Source organism: Lutra lutra, chromosome 18 (assembly GCF_902655055.1).
Source record: "Lutra lutra chromosome 18, mLutLut1.2, whole genome shotgun sequence".
NCBI classification, from domain to species: Eukaryota; Metazoa; Chordata; class Mammalia; order Carnivora; family Mustelidae; genus Lutra; species Lutra lutra.
The window spans coordinates 34552581-34571171 of NC_062295.1; the positions used below are offsets into that span (position 1 = coordinate 34552581).

The window sequence follows — 18591 nt, forward strand, 5'->3', positions numbered from 1 at the left end:
GCCATACTCTCTAACTCCCTAAGCCTCCCGGCTGCTTCCCTGTTCCCCAGAGCGCTCACCACCTGACACAGTACATACTGATTTTACTTCTTTCCGTTTACTACTTTCCCCCACTAGAACCCAAGCCCCATGAGCGCTGGCTACTCTTGTCTGTTTCCTTCGATTGTCTAGCACGGCTAAAATGTACTCTGACTGATCTTCCCCAACGAGCTGATCATCAAGCTTATGCCAAGGCTCCCAGTAAGTCAGGATCTACATGGCAACTCATCCTGATGACTGTTAGCCAAGTAAGGCCTTCAGGTTTGGGGGCACTGATCCACCATCTCACCTTCTGGCAGTGATGATAGCAGGGACAGGGGCCTAGTAAGGTCTTCAGTTTGTGAACAAGAGACGCTTACGCTCTGCTTCCTGTTCCGTGCACCAGGAGACCAAGTTTTGAATGCTTCTCCACACACAAATACCACAACTATCACTCAGAAGTTCAAAGGCTGATTTAATGCATAAACTCAGGATAGATCACCAGAGACATTTAAATGCAGAAACTATCTGTAAGAGGTAGTTCCCCTTTAATTTTTTTCACCTAGCTCAAGGTATGAACAGAATCATCACTGTTCCTTTGTAATACACATCAAAAGCAGCTTGGCATATGGAGCCTTAACTTTTTAAAGATTTTATTTGAGAGAGAGAGTATAAATGGGGATCAGGGCCAGAGGGTGAAGCAGGCTCCCCACTGAGCAGGAAGCCCAAGGCAGAGCTCAATCCTAGGACCCTAAGATCATGACCTGGGCTGAAGGCAGATGCTTAACAACTGAGCCACCTAGGCACCCCTAGATTTTTAGTCTTTAAAATTAGCATACCTATAATTAATCTTAGACTTTCTAGAAGTGGGAGTTTCTACCTGGCTAAATCTCAAAATAGATGCATCTGGGGAACTTCTCCCTGCAAAGAGGGGTGGGCTTCACTTACCATGTTACCCTATTTTCATTTTCTCCTTTTTTATTGCATCTGAAAAATAATCCAGCCATGTCTCATCGTGTATTTGGTAAACCATTTTTCCATTTCTTTCAAGGGGTAGCAGTGGAAAAATTAACTTTTTCTTATTTTCTCCTGTGAGATACTGTAAATTCTTTCTCAAATCTTTGCACAGAATAACCTCTCTAGAATGTCACACAACCATAATGGCATCAGTTGAGAAATGAAAGAAAGTTAACTGTAATTTGTAGAAGACGACTTCACCACTGTGAAGTAGCCTTGCCTGAGGAGTCAACATATTCAGGAGAAAGAAGAAGCACCATCCCCCCCCGCCGACCGAAGCCACACACAGACCTTCACTTCCCGGAGAGTATCGAGGAATTTGTCGTGTCTGTTGGTTAACATGTGCAGCTGGTTCCCAATGTCCTTCTCAGAAAGCTCTTTGGTTTTGGGCGTGCTGGTCTGGTCTCCAGGAGCCAGCTCGATATCAATCTCTACATCCTGCAAGACAAAACACAAACAGGTAAAACCAAAAGGTCAAATGATTACAGGAAATCCAACAAACACAACTCTTACAGACTTGTTACGTTTTTGCAAGTCAAACTTTAGTCCGTTTCCTGGAAGTTTGTAATTATTTAAATAATCTGGAGTTCCAGAAAAAACAACAAGCAGATTAACTGGCCCAGATCTCTCTTTAAGTGACGCTATGGAAAAGAAAAAAAAAAAAGAAAGAAAAAAAACAAAAACACTATGAAAAGGTCACTGTTTTGTTCTCCTGTTCGGATTGTGGAAAGCAGAATGAAAGCATGAACTTCAAGCAGCAATAATAAGGAAGACTGTAGAAGAGTCTAAGGAATCAGAGCCTGCCATTCCTCTGTGCAGGAGGGCTGCCTGGCTGTCTTGCTCATCCAGAGTAAAAATACTGTCAGGGCCGTGGTGCGGAACCTGCTGGCACGGTGGTTTATAGGACTCACTCCCAGAAAGTAACAAACCTTATTTCTGTGGGAAGCTTCTGAGAAGTCACAGCCAAAATCCCATCATCGAACCAGCCTCCAAGCCAAATTACTGACCATTTGGGATGTGCCCATGGAAAAGCAGAGGAGTCACTTCCAAGTTGGTAATTTAGTTCACACAGAATGATGGAAGGAAACGATCATATCAGTACATGATCTAGTGTTTAGCAACGGAGAAGAAAATTCTAATTCTTATTTATTAATAAAATGAGTAGATATTCCACATCCAGGAGAGGGATCAAACTATTCCTTTTAAAGCAAAGAGGGTGCCTCCTCCTTCAAAACTAGCTGCTCTGCTTTTTAAGATTTTATTTCTTTTAGAGAGAGAGCGAGAGTGCACATGTGCACCTGCTCAGTAGGGGTGGGGTGCACCAAAGGGTCGGGGAGGAGACTCCCTATTGAGTGTGGGGCCTGACACAGGTCAGTCTTACGACCCTGAGATCAGGATCTGAGCCGAGACCAGGAGCTGGATGCTTGACCATCTGGGCCCTCCAGGTGCCCCAAGGCGGCTGCTTCTAAAACCCAACACTCCAGGAAGAGACTGAGCTTCTAAGAGCCAACCACCTAAAGGAGACAGAGTTTAAAGATCTATGCCTGGAATAGTGGCAGCCAGTCCTCTCTGCCGAGGGCCACGAAGATGGGGACATGAGCCCTGCTGGCCAGCTCTGGGCTCCAGGGCTGCCCCTGCCAGGACCAGGTGGAGATTCAGGAGGTCTGCAGCAGGCTGCCAGTGGAACCTGCTAGTGCCACGGTGGGCATTCCTCCTCAGGGTAGTGCTCATACAACATGGGCTACCCTTCACTTGGCGAGAAACATCACCAACACCAGAATATCCAATACTAAGCAGCACTAGCTCATGACAAGGTCAAAATTAAATGGCAACACGAGATGATTATCAATTCAACCTAAGTGTCCCTCAGCGGATGGACAATGAAGATGTGGTGTGGCTACATATGATGGAGTACTATTCAGCCAGAAAAAGGGAATGACATCTTGCCATTTCCAACAACGTGGATGGATCTTGAGGGCATTTTGCTGAGTGAAGTAAGTCAGACAAACACAAATATGCTCTCGCTCATATGTGGACTCTTATAAGCACAAAAATCTCCTGCAGAGCAGACCAATGCTTGCCAGAGAGATCAGGAATACACAAAATGGGTACAAACTCCAGTTATAAAATCAGTCAGTCCTGGGAAGGCCATGTCTAGCATGGTGACTACACTTAATAACACTGTACTGCACATCTGTAAGTTGCTAAGAGAGATAGTAGATGTTCTCATTATAAAAAAAAATTTCTGTAACTGTGTGGTAACAGATGTTAACTAGACCTATCGTGGTGACTGTGGTAACAGATGTTAACTAGACCTATCATGGTGACTGTTTAGTAATATACATGAATAAACAGATAATCATTATGTTGGACACCTGAGTCTAACGTAATTTTTCGATAAAAAAGAAAGAAAAATCTGACTAAATGCAGGCACCACATTCAGAACTCTGAGGTTAGAGACAGAATCTAACTCCAAAAATCTAAAGCTGATATAAAATTCGCCAACAGAAACAGGGATTCTGCTGTGAAAAGGAGGCCCCACGCTATCGGCGGCATTACCTCCTCTTTGGACTCGCTGTTCTCTCGCTCCCGAGGCTCCTGCTTGACATGTGTGACCATGGCGAAGGCCGCTCGGTCGTGGCTGTCGGCCAGGTTGATGACGTTGGTGATGGACGGGAGCATCGCTCCCTGGCAGCTGGTGCCAATGGGAGTCCCCTTCTCACACACCGCCAGGAGCAGCTGAAGAGAGTTTAGAGAGAAAAAGAAGACAAACCTAGGACGTTCGCCTGGCATTTGGGGTGCAGGGACCCACGGTGAAGGCCTAGTCCTCTCAACTAGTCCTCTCGAGCGCACATGCGGAGGACTCCTAGCCCACAGCTCGGCTGTGCGCTTCTCCCCAGCTTAGAGGGAGCCTCAGCGTCTCTTTCAGACACCCGTACTCAGGACCTCTGACTCCGTCTAAGCATAAGCTCAGAATCTTTCTCCCCTACCAGACGGGCTTCCTCCTGCCATCGACTCCTGCCTGGACTAGGTTCCTGACGCATCAACCTCTTCTTCTCAAACCTCCCTCCTCACCCACAGGCGACCTGAGTGCTCTTCTCCCTGTGCCGACCCCCCCCACCGTGGCTTCCCACGGCCCCGAGGGGACAGTGCAGGCTCCCGAGCAGGGCTCACGAGCTCTTCTGTAATGTAACAGTCCCCCCACCACCCCCAGCCAGCACTTTCAAGACTCTGCCCCATGTCCCAAAATGCTTCAGCACCTGGCCTCTGCCCCTCGGCCTGGCTCTCGTGCATTCTGGGGGCAGATATTTACTGAGCACCCCCTGGTGCTCTGTGACGCCCTGGATTCGTATGTCAATTTCACAGGAAGGCGTCCCTGCCCTGGTGGAGCTGAAGGGTCAGAGGGAAGGACAAGACCAACACCAACACAACAACAGACACAGAGTAAAAAACAAAACAGGCCCAAACCAAACAAAACCAAGAAGACACATACTCACTGTGGTAACACACCCAGAAGACAGACAGCATCAAGGGTGCCCAGTGTCAGCCTGGGTGTCAGGAACGTGGCACGTCTGGGAACACGAGAGGCCAGCGGGGCTGGAGACTAAGGAGGGAGGGAGGGAGGAAGGGAGGCCAACACAGAGCTGCACAAAGGCACAAGGGTCTGGTCACGTGGGGGCCAGAAAGACCGTATCCCACAAGCTGGAGTTTGTGCCGGTACCAAGGCAAGGAGGGACATGATCTGCTTTACTGAGGACAATTTTCCCCACAATAACGAGACTGGTGGGTAGGCAGGAAAGTGGGGACACTGAGCCAACTGTTCCCGTCACCCTTGTGAGCAGTGATGGCGGCCACGCGAAGGAGGAGGAAGAAAAAAGGGTGAGAAGCAGGCAGGTGGCCCTGACTGGTAACACGCAGGGACAAACCAGACACGCAGAACAAACAAGGGAAGGAATGGCAGATCCCCAGCTGGTGCCCTATGACCTGTCCTTTCTCCGTCCGCTCCAGCATACCTACCGCGGTCAAGGTCGTTTCCATCTGTGTCTCTACAACCTGACCCAGGGCCTGGCACCTAACAGCAACTAAAAATTCTCTTGAACCAATGATGCATCCATCAGGAACCGCTCACTGTGTGGCCCTTTGCCAAGTTCCCAGCACGTGCTGCACACAGCGCTATGGAACGCACACGCGGCACCAACACAAACACGTTAGCAAGTCCTCCCTGTTGCCTGGTATACAAGGCCCCTTTCCCCGAAGAGAACTTCACAAGCTTCAGTCTCACTGGACAAAGTAACACAGTGACCTGCTGGTTCCACCCGTCCTGCACCGGGAGACCAGGATCACCTGCCAGCACTGATAATGCACCAGAAACTAGACGGCCCGGTGCCAACGAAAGACCGTGGATTTCAATCTCAAACAAACAAGAACCCAGGAAGGCTCACTACCGTCCTGTCAGCACGGTCGTGGACATCTGACCAGCCACTGGAATGGTCTGACAGGCTTACACAGGCCCTTGTCACCAGCACCGGCACTCATCACAGAGAGAGCAAAGCCCATGGCTCTGTCAGGCTGCCCTAACTTCCAGCTCTAAGAATGACGGGACCAGACAATCACAGTACATTACATCCTGAAGGACATGTAGACAGAATTTACAATTGTCAGAGATGAGGAAAAATGAATCTTTTAGCTATAAACTAAGGAACACTATTCAACTTTTTAAGAACTTAAAATCACCCTTAAAAAGTCCCTTGAGGGGCGCCTGGGTGGCTCAGTGGGTTAAAGCCTCTGCCTTCGGCTCAGGTCATGATCCCAGGGTCCTGGGATCGAGCCCCACATCGGGCTCTCTGCTCTGCAGGGAGCCTACTTCCTCCTCTCTCTCTCTCTCTGCCTACTTGTGATCTCTGTCTAATAAATAAATAAAATCTTTTAAAAAAAAAAAAAAGCCCCTTGAGCTGAAAACACAGCTTTAAGTCTTTTTTCTTCCTGGAAGAGAGGAGAGCAGGTTAAGGTGGAGGTTTCCAGTTCCTCTCAGACAGTGCTAACCCTCTCCCACCCTGGTTTTGGTGCCTGGGCCACAGACGCTGAGCTAAGCCCGTCCTACCTCAATGCACTGCTTAATCCAAAAGTGGTTCCCCATGGCTTCCCAATTCTGCGAACAGGTCACGTAAAGCAGGCGCTCGTACACCCGACGTTTCATAGAGTTGTCAAAAACCTCAAAAAACTTTGCCCTGATCAGAGGCTGGGCACAGCGCAGCCCGGAGAGGAAAGCCGGCTCGAGTTTTGCAGTCAGCTCGCTGCCCGACAGCGTCTCGTCCCTGAAACGGAAGGAGGAAAACGGGGTGAAGAGCCGCAGCAGAGGGAGCCCCCGCAGGCCGCAAGCAAACAGGCCGAGAACCAGCGGGCGCCGACGTTCCGCAACCCCACACCAGAGCTAAGGGAGGATCATGAGGCCCCCCAGGCCCACAGAGCACTCGAGCAGAGAGTGTGCTAATGGGGCACCTAATGTGTGACAGGATTTAGTATTTACACGCACAGTCAAGCTTCAGCCATCATGAGAAGATATGATGCCACATCAGTTAGTCAAAGGACACACTGTGGACACACACGTGCAGTATTTGGTTCATCGCGGTCATTACCTGTAGACGTAGTTCACGAGGTCTAAAAACTGGGCGTTTAACTCGAGGTCTTCTGGAAAGCGCTTTTCTATGTAGGCCATCATTTTCACGAGCAAAATAGACTTCTCCCGGAGCGTAGGTGTCTGTATGAATTAGGTTTTGGTTTTTTTAAAGAAATGGTCAATTACATCTGCTTGAGAACAGACATATTCAAAAGTATTCCAGCCATCTGCTCTATTCTCTTTTAAGCTCCTACAACTCCATCAGTAAATCTTTGTTTTTAAACAGAAAGATCCTGGGTCTCACTATCTGCAAATACTTAAAATCAAGGCAGCTACAGATCTAACTTTCCTAGAGGCTATTGCTTACTGTGAAGAGAAAGCAACTGAATTAAAACAAATTAGACATTTGCAAGCATCCTTCTAAATTCAGTAACAGTCCCTATTAATTTTTTGGGGCTTAACTTTACCCATACAAAGACCAAGAAGCAAGGTTCACTTCACATTTTAATACAAGTAAAACCACATTAAGAGGAGTGACTACTTATTTCAAGCTTCTAGTTAAAATCTGCGAAGCACAGTGAGAAAAACTTTTTTTTTTTTTAAGGATTTTATTTATTTATTTGACAGACAGAGATCACAAGTAGGCAAAAAGGCAGACAGAGAGTGAGAGGGGAAAGCAGGCTCCCTGCTAAGCAGAGAGCCCGATGTGGGGCTCAATCCTAGGGCCCTGGGATCATGACCTGAGCCGAAGGCAGAGGCTTTAACCCACTGAGCCACCCAGGCGCCCCGAGAAAAACTCATCTTAAGGAAAAATGCTGTCAAGGCCAACACAGGGGAGAAAATGTTTGCCGGAGAACTTTCTGGAGAAGAGCTGAGAAACCTGTGCTTGAAACACACACACAGGGGCGCCTGGGTGGCTCAGTGGGTTGAAGCCTCTGCCTTCGGCTCAGGTCATGATCCCAGGGTTCCAGGATCGAGCCCCACATCGGGCTCTCTGCTCGGCGGGGAGCCTGCTTCCTCCTCTCTCTCTGCCTGCCTCTCTGCCTATTTGCGATCTCTATCTGTCAAATAAATAAATAAAATATTTAAAAAAAAAAAAAAAGAAAGAAACACACACACACACACGCACACTCACTCTCTCTCTCTCTCTCTCTCTGTCTCTCTGTCTGAGGTGGGGGGCCTGGCCGGGGCATAGCCCTCTGCCTGCTCACCTGATTGGCTGCCATCGGGGAATTATTTTTAACCCACTCTTCCACGATTTTCACCACAGCTCGTAGGATCTTGGCATCTGGGGATTTTTCAATTAGGGAGGTCAGGATGGCCTGAATGAAGTTCTTCCTCATCTCCATGCTCATGACAGCCAAGCGTGTCTTCACCAGCTCCAGACTCAGCATCACCAGCTCACCAGTTCCTGTGCAGGCGGAGAAAGAGAATCACCCCAACAATCCACATGCTTGCATCCACGGGCGACCACTCTGCATTACGTGGCACACTGGGGTCTGCCCACCCTCCCTACCCCCCGTATTTTCTCCAGTGAGAGCTCTGGGATTTAAGGTGCTGCCTCACCACTTCCCTGCTACTCTGCCCCATGAGAGTGGCTTCCTAAGAGCCTCTGCACAGGCAAGGGGACAATGGAGCAGACGGACCAGCGTGGGCGACCCAGACCCAGCCAGTCCTGAAGCCGCATTCCTAGCACTTCCATCCCGAACTGCCTCTAAGCTGAGCTGGGCACAACTCCTGCCCACGCCGATGTATCACTCGGGTTCCTGGGCCCACTGCTTAGGCCCAGAACCTGCAACTTTATTCTGCGTCAGGGATGACAGCTCTGATCACGCAGTTTCATAGCAAAAATCCTGAGACAGCCCTTATTTAGTGGTGAATGTTTCCCCTGAATGTGCAACCACTTAAAATCCCTTCATCCCCACATTCACAGATTTGGAAAGTAATTTGTTTTGAAAACGAGTCTCACTTGGGTTTTACGTGAAATGCTCAGACCCTCTCTGTCAAGAGCAAACAGACAAGGGACTGTGGAAACGCAACAGGAATTCGTGTTCGGGTCAGAGTTCAGTTGGGGTGTTACACGAAGTCTGAGAAAACCCCTAGGGACGCTGGCTGTCACCTGAGGTTGCGTCTGTGCTGCCCGATGCCGCCTGAGGGCTCAGGTGCTCGCGGACCATCTTCTGCAGGGAGCGCATGAAGACCGAGATGAGCCGGTCTATGTAGCTCGGGTTGTTGCTACAAGCGGACTTGAGGATCATAAGGGTCCCTAAAAGGCAGAAATCTGCTGGTTGGTTTTTTTTTTAAGAAAAGTTTTTTAAAAAGGAACAACAAAAATGTGCTACTTAAAACATTTTAAAATGCACTAAACAAAAATGTGCTCTTTCTGACAAAAGTACGGATGAACCCCCAAATGTCAACATTCTAAGCTTTTGTAAATTCTTAATTCAGGATCGACACCAGGCATGAGAGCTAACTTCCGTGCTTTGGTGGCAACGACATTCATACCTACAGCTCTGGATTTTATCTTTAGGTTATAGCGAAGTATCCTAAGTTTTTAGTGCCATGACATGCTTGGGGTAGGGAGGGGTGGGAAGGAAGAAAGAAAATCCTTGAAAAAAAGAAAAAAAAAAAGAAAATCTGACTACCTGGACATGATAAATATTATAGAATTCAATTTGTATACCCATTCTGTAAAAAACTGTCTAAGATCAATAAAAATGAGCAAAATTTACATCAGAGCACGAACATGGAGTATGTGGGGAAAAAAAGGTTACCTTTTCTAGCTGACATTTTTATGAACATCCTGACCCTGATCTACACCTTAAATTTTAAGTTTATAGTCAAGGTTCCCATTATACACCAATAAAAGGGTACTTATTTGCCATTTATAGGTGCCATCACCACAGATTTGGACAATTTCTCAGTAAAGACTGAATGTATGATCCGTCTGATTCTACAACAGGTCACCTCTGACACTTGTGACGACAGGTCCATGACTGAGCCCCGGGTTGAGGACAGGGAGGGGAATGGTGTGATCAACTCTCCAGGCACCAGCCCTAGTGCTGCCCCTGGCCTGCTGTCACCTCCTCAAAGGAGGGAGGCAGGGCCAATGATCGTCAGCTCTGCTCAAAGAGAGTCCTCTGGAGAACTAACAAGACGTTTACGTTCTGGAAGCCAGGCTGCAGAGTGGATCTACTGTATGATCCCACTTCTAACAAAGTCACAAAAGTATTCAACCACCTGGTTCTAGAATAGGATAGCAAGCTTGAACAGTTAAGGAATCAATTTCAACTGAATTTATCTGGCTCCTGAATTTCAGATAGCAAATAGTAAGAGTTTGGAGAGCTAATGTATTCAATTTGCAAATTCAAATATAAGTGTTTCCATAACAAAGGCTACCTATAAGCATATTTATATCCTCGTATATAGAAAAAAGACACACGTGTCCAGATGTTAAGAGTAATTGTTACCAAGTAGAGAGACAACTTTTAGTTCCCCTTCCTTTGTACTTACAAAATTTTATACGATGAATAAGCTTAAAAAAATTTTTCAATTGCTACCCCCAAAGTCTAATCCTCCTCACAGATGTGAGTTTCACAAAAATTGGACTTCTGGGTCTCTCTGGAGACCAAAGTCGTCCAGCTGCCCCGATTACCCGAGAAACCAATTTTCATTTCACCTGGGGCAGCCAGAGCCTCACCAAGCAGACAGGGACAGCTCTCGTCTTGTGAGTGGTTTACTAACAGGTGACACACGATGAAAGATAGCAGTTGTCCACATGCGCACAGCTTTGGCCGCATCTTGTGTTTGAGGCAGAACCACGTGAAAACAGGATCCACGTGACGTGGGACGATTCCCTCCAGCCCAATCCCGCAGCTGAGGCTGAGGTGGGAGGGACTAAGGAAGCACAGACACCGGTCGGGTGGAGGGTGTTCTCCTCAGACCAGTGTCGGGGGCCTCATGTGTACCAGGCCACACACAGACGCCCTCAGCACACGTCGATCATAGCTCCTCCCGACATCCCGAGCCTTTCCCAGAAGGAAAGCTCGGACAGAGAGCACAGAGAGATCATGCCAAATGGAACGGCTGTCAGAAACACCAGGGCAGACAAACACTCACCAAAGAGCTGGGAGGGGTTCGCGTTGGTGGCCTTCTCATAGTTGGTGAGTCCCTCGTAGATGACTTTCCCAACGGCCGCGTAGAGGCACTCCAACTCTTCGTACTTGGAGGCCACACTGGAAGTGCCTGAAAACAGAAGCGAGAACGTGGGTCCTGTGGTTTGGGTTCTTGGGCCCGTCCGGGCTCCCGGAGGTAGACCTTCCTCACACTAGACACTGAGCTTTAGTTATCTTGGGAGCTGGAGCGACTGGCCTGGGCCGGTCTCTCCTGCTGCAGGACGCATGCTTCTCTAGGCTCCTTCTGACTCGACCAAGGTAAGTAACATCTTCTCTCCCCCAAGCCTTACGGGAACACGCTCAAGAGAGGCCTATTTATGATGCGCCAAAACCGGACCCTGCAGCTGCTCGACAGCTGACCGAACACGATAACCCAGCTCCCCTTTACTGCCTTAAGGAAACGTCATGTTCGGCTGATGAGAAACAGCATTTCCAAAGCAAGACAAAAAATACTACGTCATAACTGCTTATGCCCACTCTTTTTAAAGAAACATTGAGGGGAGCCTGGGTGGCTCAGTGGGTTAAGCCTCTGCCTTTGGCTCAGGTGATGATCTCAGGGTCCTGGGATCGAGCCCCCTGCATCGGGCTCTCTGCTCAGTGGGGAGCCTGCTTCCCCCTCTCTCTCTCTGCCTACTTGTAATCTCTGTCAAATAGATAAACTCTAAAAAAAAAAAAAAAAAAAAAAAAAGAAAGAAACGCTGAAAGCATAGAGAGGGACAATAAAATGCTCTCCACAGGAAGCAGAGGAGGAGACTCTCAAATGATAGGCTCCGTGCCCTCCCGTCCACTCAGGCAGCAGGGCAGGGGTCACCTACTTGGCTCCGTCGGGAAAATGCTCATTAGGCGGGAGAGGAGGCTGTGGACCGCTCGAAGGACCTTGGTGTTCCCGCACGTCATGCACGCGGCGACGCCCCGCTGCAGCGGTTTGAAGCTGCTGAGGATGGCTGGAGACTGGAGGACGGTGAGCAAGAAACTCAGCACTTCCAGCCCCGTGCAAATATTCCCGTAGTTGACTTGATTAGGCTGCTCCTGGAATGGAGAACACAGGTCACACACAGCATCACTCCTCTGGTCTGGTCCGTTACAGAAACACAAATCAGGCAAAACTGAAAATTAAACATCCTTTTAAAAGCTCATGAAAAACACTAATACTCAATATTAAAGAGTGAGAATCAGGGGTGCCTGGCTGGCTCAGTCCGTACAGCATGTGACTCTCAAGGGTTGTGAGTTCAAGCCCCACGCCAGGTGTAGTGGTTACTCAAAAATAAAATCTTGAAAAAAAAAAAAAAAGGAAAATCCCTAAAATTGGTCTAAAAAAGCAATCACCGAATTTCACTTCTCTCATCTTTTTTACTTAAAATACAAATATCCTTCCAAAAGGAAGTATCTTTGAGACGGCAGATCATGAAATCAATCTAACAGATGACACTAGCATTAGTAACAACAGAAAACTGAGTGCACGGTTGTTCCTTCCAACTTCTGTTTCTGGGGTTTGCACATACAGATGCACACACGGTGGGCTGAGATAAAATCTTCCACTCACTACGGGAATAACGTGGAAAGCTGCTATGAGCTCAGCACACCACGTCATGAAAATGTTAGTCTATCATGTGGCAGAGGCCGTCCACTAATGGCTGAACTTGACTCAACCGTGACTGCGTGAGAGGAAAGTAATTTGACCTTTGAAAAAGAGAAAAGCAATCGGCAGAAAATCCAGAAGTGCTACATAAGTTAGAATGAAAGCATGTACTGCACAAAGGCAGCCTGTGAACGCATGGTTTTCATAGCACGGGGAATCTTTAGAACCTTTCAAAAAAAACTGAGGCAATTAGGTCCGTCTTGGCAATGTAAAGTAACAAAGGTTTAAAATGGGTCTGCAGGGGCACCTGGGTGGCTCAGTGGGTTAAAACCTCTGCCTTCAGCTCAGGTCATGATCTCGGGGTCCTGGGATCGAGCCCCACGTCGGGCTCTCTGCTCAGCAGGGAGCCTGCTTCCCCCTCTCTCTCTGCCTGCCTCTCTGTCTACCTGTGATCTCTGTCAAATAAATAAATAAAATCTTTTAAAAAAAAAATTAAAAAAAAAAAATAAAATGGGTCTGCAGCTGCCAGAAATGACAGGATCATGGTTTTTACAGAAATAAACCAAATAAAAAAACCCACCAAATTAGTTCTGGGCGCTCATTTCTTTGCTACCTGACTTTACAGTGCTCAACAACGAACTGCATGTCCCCTTTAAAAACTCACATTTGTTTTAGAGGTTGTCACATAAATCAACTGAAACGGTTTATCCCGATCCAGCCAGGAGGTCAATTTAAGAAATGAGATCTCAAGAGGCAAGAGCACTATGATGTTTCCAAAGCTCCTCCCTTGGGGCTGGGGGCTCAAACTGATGTTTTAAAATCTTTTCCAGGGAGTGAAACTCTCTCCTTCTCCTTAGCGGCCATGACTGGCTGAGGGACCGGAGGGTTGGAAGTTCAGTGGCCCAGGAGTGAGGGACAGACACAGGCACCCACCACACTCATCAGCAGCTTGTCGAACCACTGCAGTTTGAGCTCAGACTTGGACCACATGTCTGGTCGCAGGGCGGTCTTCAGGAGAGTCACACACCGGCGAGACAGCACCTCCCCAGGAGACCCGGCGGTGTTGGTGTTGTCGTTGACCTGGAAATGCACTCAGATTCAAGGCCCTGTCTCACTGTGTTCGTCTTCCGTGTCGCCCACACAGCCCAGCTTCCCCTCCCCGACCCCACCCCCAGCCACCAACTCTCCCGCCTGACTCCACGGGGCCTCCTGTGCTTCAGGGACCCTCTCGGAAGGGGCCCTCCTGCTCCCTGGCTGGGGGGTCAGGTCAGTGGTGATGTGCACTCATTTGCGTGGTGTATGCATCAGGGTCGGGCAGCTCCCCAGAACAGGGCCTGAGCTCCCCGCCATGGACCTCCTAGGCTGTGCCTAGCACACCAGAGCATCAAGAAGGGACTGGTTCGATCACTTAGCAGATTCTTCTCAGTACTCTGAAATGCTCACCAGTATGGCGAGACCTAATATTCCGTTTAATAATTACACAAACTGAAGATTCCCAGATTCTTAAAAAAAAAAAAAAAAACTTAGGAAAATTTCACTTATGATGTTTTTTTGAAAAGGAAAGATAAAGTTTCAGAAATAGATTTCCAACAAATCCACGAAAACACATACTGACGTGAAAAACACAAGTTTTAAAGGCACTTAAATCACTAAATGTCGTATATAACTTATGTACGTTGGATCATCTTAGCAGCACCTTTATGAGACAGGTACCTTGGAGGTTAAATAACGTGCCCAGTTTTAAAATATGCCATTATCACGACGGAAAGAAAAAAAATGGTTTTAAAATATCTTATCACGCATAAAACACAGGCAGGTTTCAGAAATATTAGCATGTCATGAAATCAATGGAATCTGGTACAAAAGAGCTAGCCTCAGACCTTGGTTTGTCCATTTCTATCAGACACAAGTCTGGAATCTACTAAGAAGTCTTTGTTCTCAAGAACCCCAAGCATTGGACACCCAGAAAGCCGCACCTGGCAAGCCACACGGATGAGGAAGTTCACCACGGTGTCCGTGTGCTGCTTATCGATGGGCTTGGCAAGAAGGGAGTCTGCTCCCGGCAGTGACTGGCTCCTCCCGAACACCTACGAGAGGCAGGAAGAACATATTCAACGACGCATTCCCAACGCAGGGCACACACCCGCGCAGCCAGCTCACAAAACACAGCCCTCGTGGGGCAGACGCTGTTCTGGGCGCTCCCCTGACTTCGATCTGGCAAGAAAGCCGTGAGTGCTCTGCTCTGTGAACTGCATGTGGAAGAGGGTACCGCAAGAGAAGGGAGAGGAGCTGGGAGGCTCCGTGGTGAGCCGGCAGGGCAGGGCATGTGCCAGGAAGAGCGGCTTGCCACCGCCGTGGACGGACACATAAATGGACAAAACCTCACGTGGTTCCGGGAGGCCAACCCGGGTACAGATGGATGCAAAGACCATGTTCTCGGGAGGAATGTGGAGGGGAGGGACAGTCCCACCGGGGCAAGGAGGGACAGAGTCATCCCCTCAATAAGGGGCGAGGAGAGCAAGCATCCCCAGGGCTCTCATGGTGGCTGCCCTCCAACAAAATGGGAAAATCATTTAAAAAACTGAATACAACACAGGTGCACCTTCTCAATGTCAACTTTCTTACCCTATAGTGTTTCTCCCAGTGTCTTACTGCAATGAATGAAACTCTAAGGGTATTAGGGTATAAGGGTAATAAACTCTAAAGGTATTAAACGTGCGTCAAGAAAACGCCATCTGGTGACTTCGGAAACACAGCAGGTAAGCTGGTGTCACTGGGGCTTCCCCTGCTGAGTGGAGCCTTTCCTAGGTGTGTCTCGGGCATGGTGCTGGGTACTTGGGCATGGTGCTGGGTACTTAGGCATGCTCAAAATTTGTGGAGTAAATGAACAAACCCCCTCAAGGAAGACCCCATAAAAGCAAGCACACAGGGCGCGTGCCCACATGCTCACCGCGCTGATGGCTCCCGTGGCTGTCCTGAAGCGTTTCACCTCCTGGGCGGAATCCACCGACAGGCCTCTCTTAATGGAGGAGACAGAGTTGACACCGTCTCCACTGGAATTCGGGTCCATGTCCGAATCCGGCTTAAAAAAAACACACACATACGGGACCTCACTGACTGATTTCTAGGGAGCAGCAGAAGCAATGCCATCTGGGGACGACAGAGGTCTGGTAGCCATACCTGCTGGTCCTTGATCCTCTGCAGTTCCCACTTGATGACAACCTCTGAGAGGTCGACGGCCAGCCTCCTCTGCTCGATGGTGACGCTGGGCGTGAAGCCCAGCCTCTGCATGGCGCTGACCATGTGCTGCACCAAGTGGTGTCGCACCGGGTAGTATACCTGTGGGCATGGGGTCACGTCATGTCCAAAACCCAAGCAAGTGCGAACACACACACGCACAAACACATGCGCTTAAGGCGGACTCCTGCTCAAGACCACTGACCCACAGCCGAGTGAGGAAATTCTCATCTCCCTGTGGACGTGTGTGGGCATTTACCACCACCCCCCACCCCAGCCCCTCACCGAGTCACCAGAGAACACTGTATTTCAGGCCTTTAGTACCATCTAAACCAAGAAAGGTCAAACACAGAGGCGCCTGGGTAGCTCAGTCGGTTAAGTGTCATCTTCTGCTCAGGTCATGATCCCCCTTTGGGGCTCTCTGCTCAGCAGGGAGTCTGCTTCTCCCTTTCCCTCTGTCCCTCCCCCCTGCTCACAAGCAGGTACGCTCTCACAAATGAATAAACAAATCATAAAAAAAAAAAAGGAGAAAAAAAAAAAGAGTGTTGAAACACTGAATTCTCTTTAGGTAGACAAGACTACTAACATGTACCAAAGTTCAGACTTGATGTCACAGACATTCAGCCATACCAAAAGACAAATCACCGATTCTAAAAGAGCTGACTGTAAAGAAATTTCTCCTCAACCAGAAATCTACAGGAAATATTTACATTTGAATCAATCTAACAAAGTGGGGCATTTGGCTCTAGAGAAGGAGGTGCCAACGCCACAAAACAACTCTTTAAGCTGAGTTACCAAAACCGAGAGCTAACAATGACTACCTCCCAAAGCAGTAAGTCATCGGTACTCACGGCTACCCGTGTCCTTACAAGAAAAACAGTCCTAGACAGAAGCAGACACCTGGGACACAGTCTCTACACCAGAACCATTTCCATGTTGACAAAACGACACACACACATGCAAACACATGCGTGTGCGTGCGCACGCGCACACACACACACACATGCATCAACGGACCAGAAGTAACTTTACTAAAAGGTGAATAGCCATCTTATTACCCGAGACGTTAAAGAGAAGCAAAAGGTGAAAGCATACGCCTGAACATGCCGCACAGCCCCGACTACAGCTTTCTACACACCTTGAAATGTTGCACGATCAGATGCAGAATGTGAACCAACTGAGGGACCGTGTGGCCCTCCTCCACAATGATCTTCCTCGTCCAGTGGGTCAGCATCTGGTGCCCATCCTCCATCCTGGCAGGTACCGCCGGGGTCAGTATGGCCATCGCTTGTCTGACGATTGCTCGGGCTTCCATCGCATGGGCCTTGAGCAGACTGTGAAATACCTAACACAGGGAAGAGATTCTTACGTGGGATGAGAACGAAGACTCAAGAGAAACAAGAAAAAACCCAATCACTGAACCAAGGCAGGGTATTTCCGCAAAATGATTTTTACAAAATTCCTCAGGGCTATCTTATTGGGAAAGAACACAGTTGCTTCCGCCTTCATTAAGTTTTGAGTGATGAACACATTCATTCTCTTCCTACCAAGCACTCACTTTGGGCCAATGCCAGGCTAGTGTACAGTGCACAAAGATGAGTGAGACCTAGCTCCCCGCAGGGACTTGCTCTCGTTACCCACGGCTGTCAGCTGAAGCAGAGACCCTTGCTTTCCCGCCACCATGTGGCAAAGGGAGCGAAAGGGGCTGCCATGGGAGGCAGTCTTAGGCTAGTGCAAGTGAGAGCTGACGTCCTGATGTATATAATGTCACAGGACACAAAGACTACTTGACAGGTGCTGAGGGTTGAGGGAAGAGGAGAGGTGCTGGAAATCAGTAAGATTCACCCAAGCCCAGATACTGGGGGAACTAGAGAGTGTCAGGGCTGGTACCTGGGTCTCTGGCTAAGTGGACAGCGCCACAGAGACATGCCTGTGGGAAGTGATATCTGAAGCCATGGGCTCTGTCGAGGTCTTGGATTTACCACCACAGAAGCTCACAAGACAAGGAATCAGAGGAAAACATTAAGAAGTGACCTCACAGAACAGAAAAAGGGCAATCACTTATAAAATGTTAACGGGACACACCGAGTGCTGAAGTGTATCACTACCTTTAACTCTTAAAAGACAGTAATTTACACACTCAGGGTCCTAAGAATTTGTGACAGCAAAAAGAAACTCAAACCCAGAGCCGCCGGGCATCAAGGCCTAAACCACTGAGGGACTCAGGAAAGATCTCTCGTCATCAGCAGAGGATCAAGACAGCATGAGGGTTCTGAAGCACCTCATGTCTTTAGCTAAAGAGTGGACTGGGCCCTTCCAGAAAAGTTTCAGCAGACCAGAGAATGGAAGCCAGAATGCACTGTGTAGAGGAGCATGAGGTGAACAAAGGGGACATTTTGTTGTTTCAACAGCAAGGCTGCTGAGGAACGAGAGAGCAGAGCAGGAACTGGGGAGGGAGGAGAGAACGCGGAGTCACGGGAGAGCTCAGAGAGTGTAAAGATGGCAGAAAGGAGCATTTTTAATGGTTTTGGGAAAGACAACAGGAAAGGAGGCCCCGATGGTGGGAGAGGGCGGCATGCACATGCGCATAAGCCCACGGAGTGTCGAGAGGAGCCGGGGGTGGGGGTGGGGGGCCAGGAGGGAGCCTCGCGGCACCTGAAGGACGATTTTCTTGTGTATGGCGAACTTGGCAATGATGTGCGCCAGCAGCAGGTGGCCACTGTATTTGCAGGCCGGGTCCACGCAGGCCTTGGAGAGCAGGCACGGCCACGCAAAGGTCATGAGGCGGCGCAGCTTGCTGTTGCGGTTCTTGTTGTTGTCGTGGATGTGGTGCGGGGCGTGCTCCACCAGCAGCGTGGCGAACTGCAGGAGGTAAATCCTCAGGGAGTCCAGCATGTCCGCCTGCTTCTCGGGGTCCAGCACCTGCGGGGCACGCAAGGGAAGAACTC

General features: G+C 48.9%; 1 protein-coding gene across 14 annotated transcripts in view; it reads right to left on the bottom strand.

Annotated features, from left to right (window-relative positions):
- TRRAP (transformation/transcription domain associated protein) overlaps positions 1 to 18591 on the bottom strand; it is a 114280-nt gene that overhangs the window by 36067 nt on the left and 59622 nt on the right. For 13 of the 14 annotated variants that reach the window (XM_047712682.1, XM_047712677.1, XM_047712678.1 and 10 more), the window contains 14 exons: positions 18299 to 18565; positions 16782 to 16988; positions 15587 to 15745; positions 15357 to 15488; positions 14383 to 14493; positions 13340 to 13486; positions 11643 to 11856; positions 10772 to 10897; positions 8772 to 8918; positions 7864 to 8063; positions 6672 to 6793; positions 6137 to 6350; positions 3595 to 3774; positions 1327 to 1473 (listed from right to left, as the gene is read on the bottom strand). In XM_047712682.1, coding sequence (XP_047568638.1) covers positions 1327 to 1473; positions 3595 to 3774; positions 6137 to 6350; positions 6672 to 6793; positions 7864 to 8063; positions 8772 to 8918; positions 10772 to 10897; positions 11643 to 11856; positions 13340 to 13486; positions 14383 to 14493; positions 15357 to 15488; positions 15587 to 15745; positions 16782 to 16988; positions 18299 to 18565 — 2373 coding nt within the window. Of the gene's footprint in view, positions 1 to 1326; positions 1474 to 3594; positions 3775 to 6136; positions 6351 to 6671; positions 6794 to 7863; positions 8064 to 8771; positions 8919 to 10771; positions 10898 to 11642; positions 11857 to 13339; positions 13487 to 14382; positions 14494 to 15356; positions 15531 to 15586; positions 15746 to 16781; positions 16989 to 18298; positions 18566 to 18591 lie in introns of all 14 variants that reach the window. The other variant, XM_047712683.1, reaches the window with a different exon arrangement.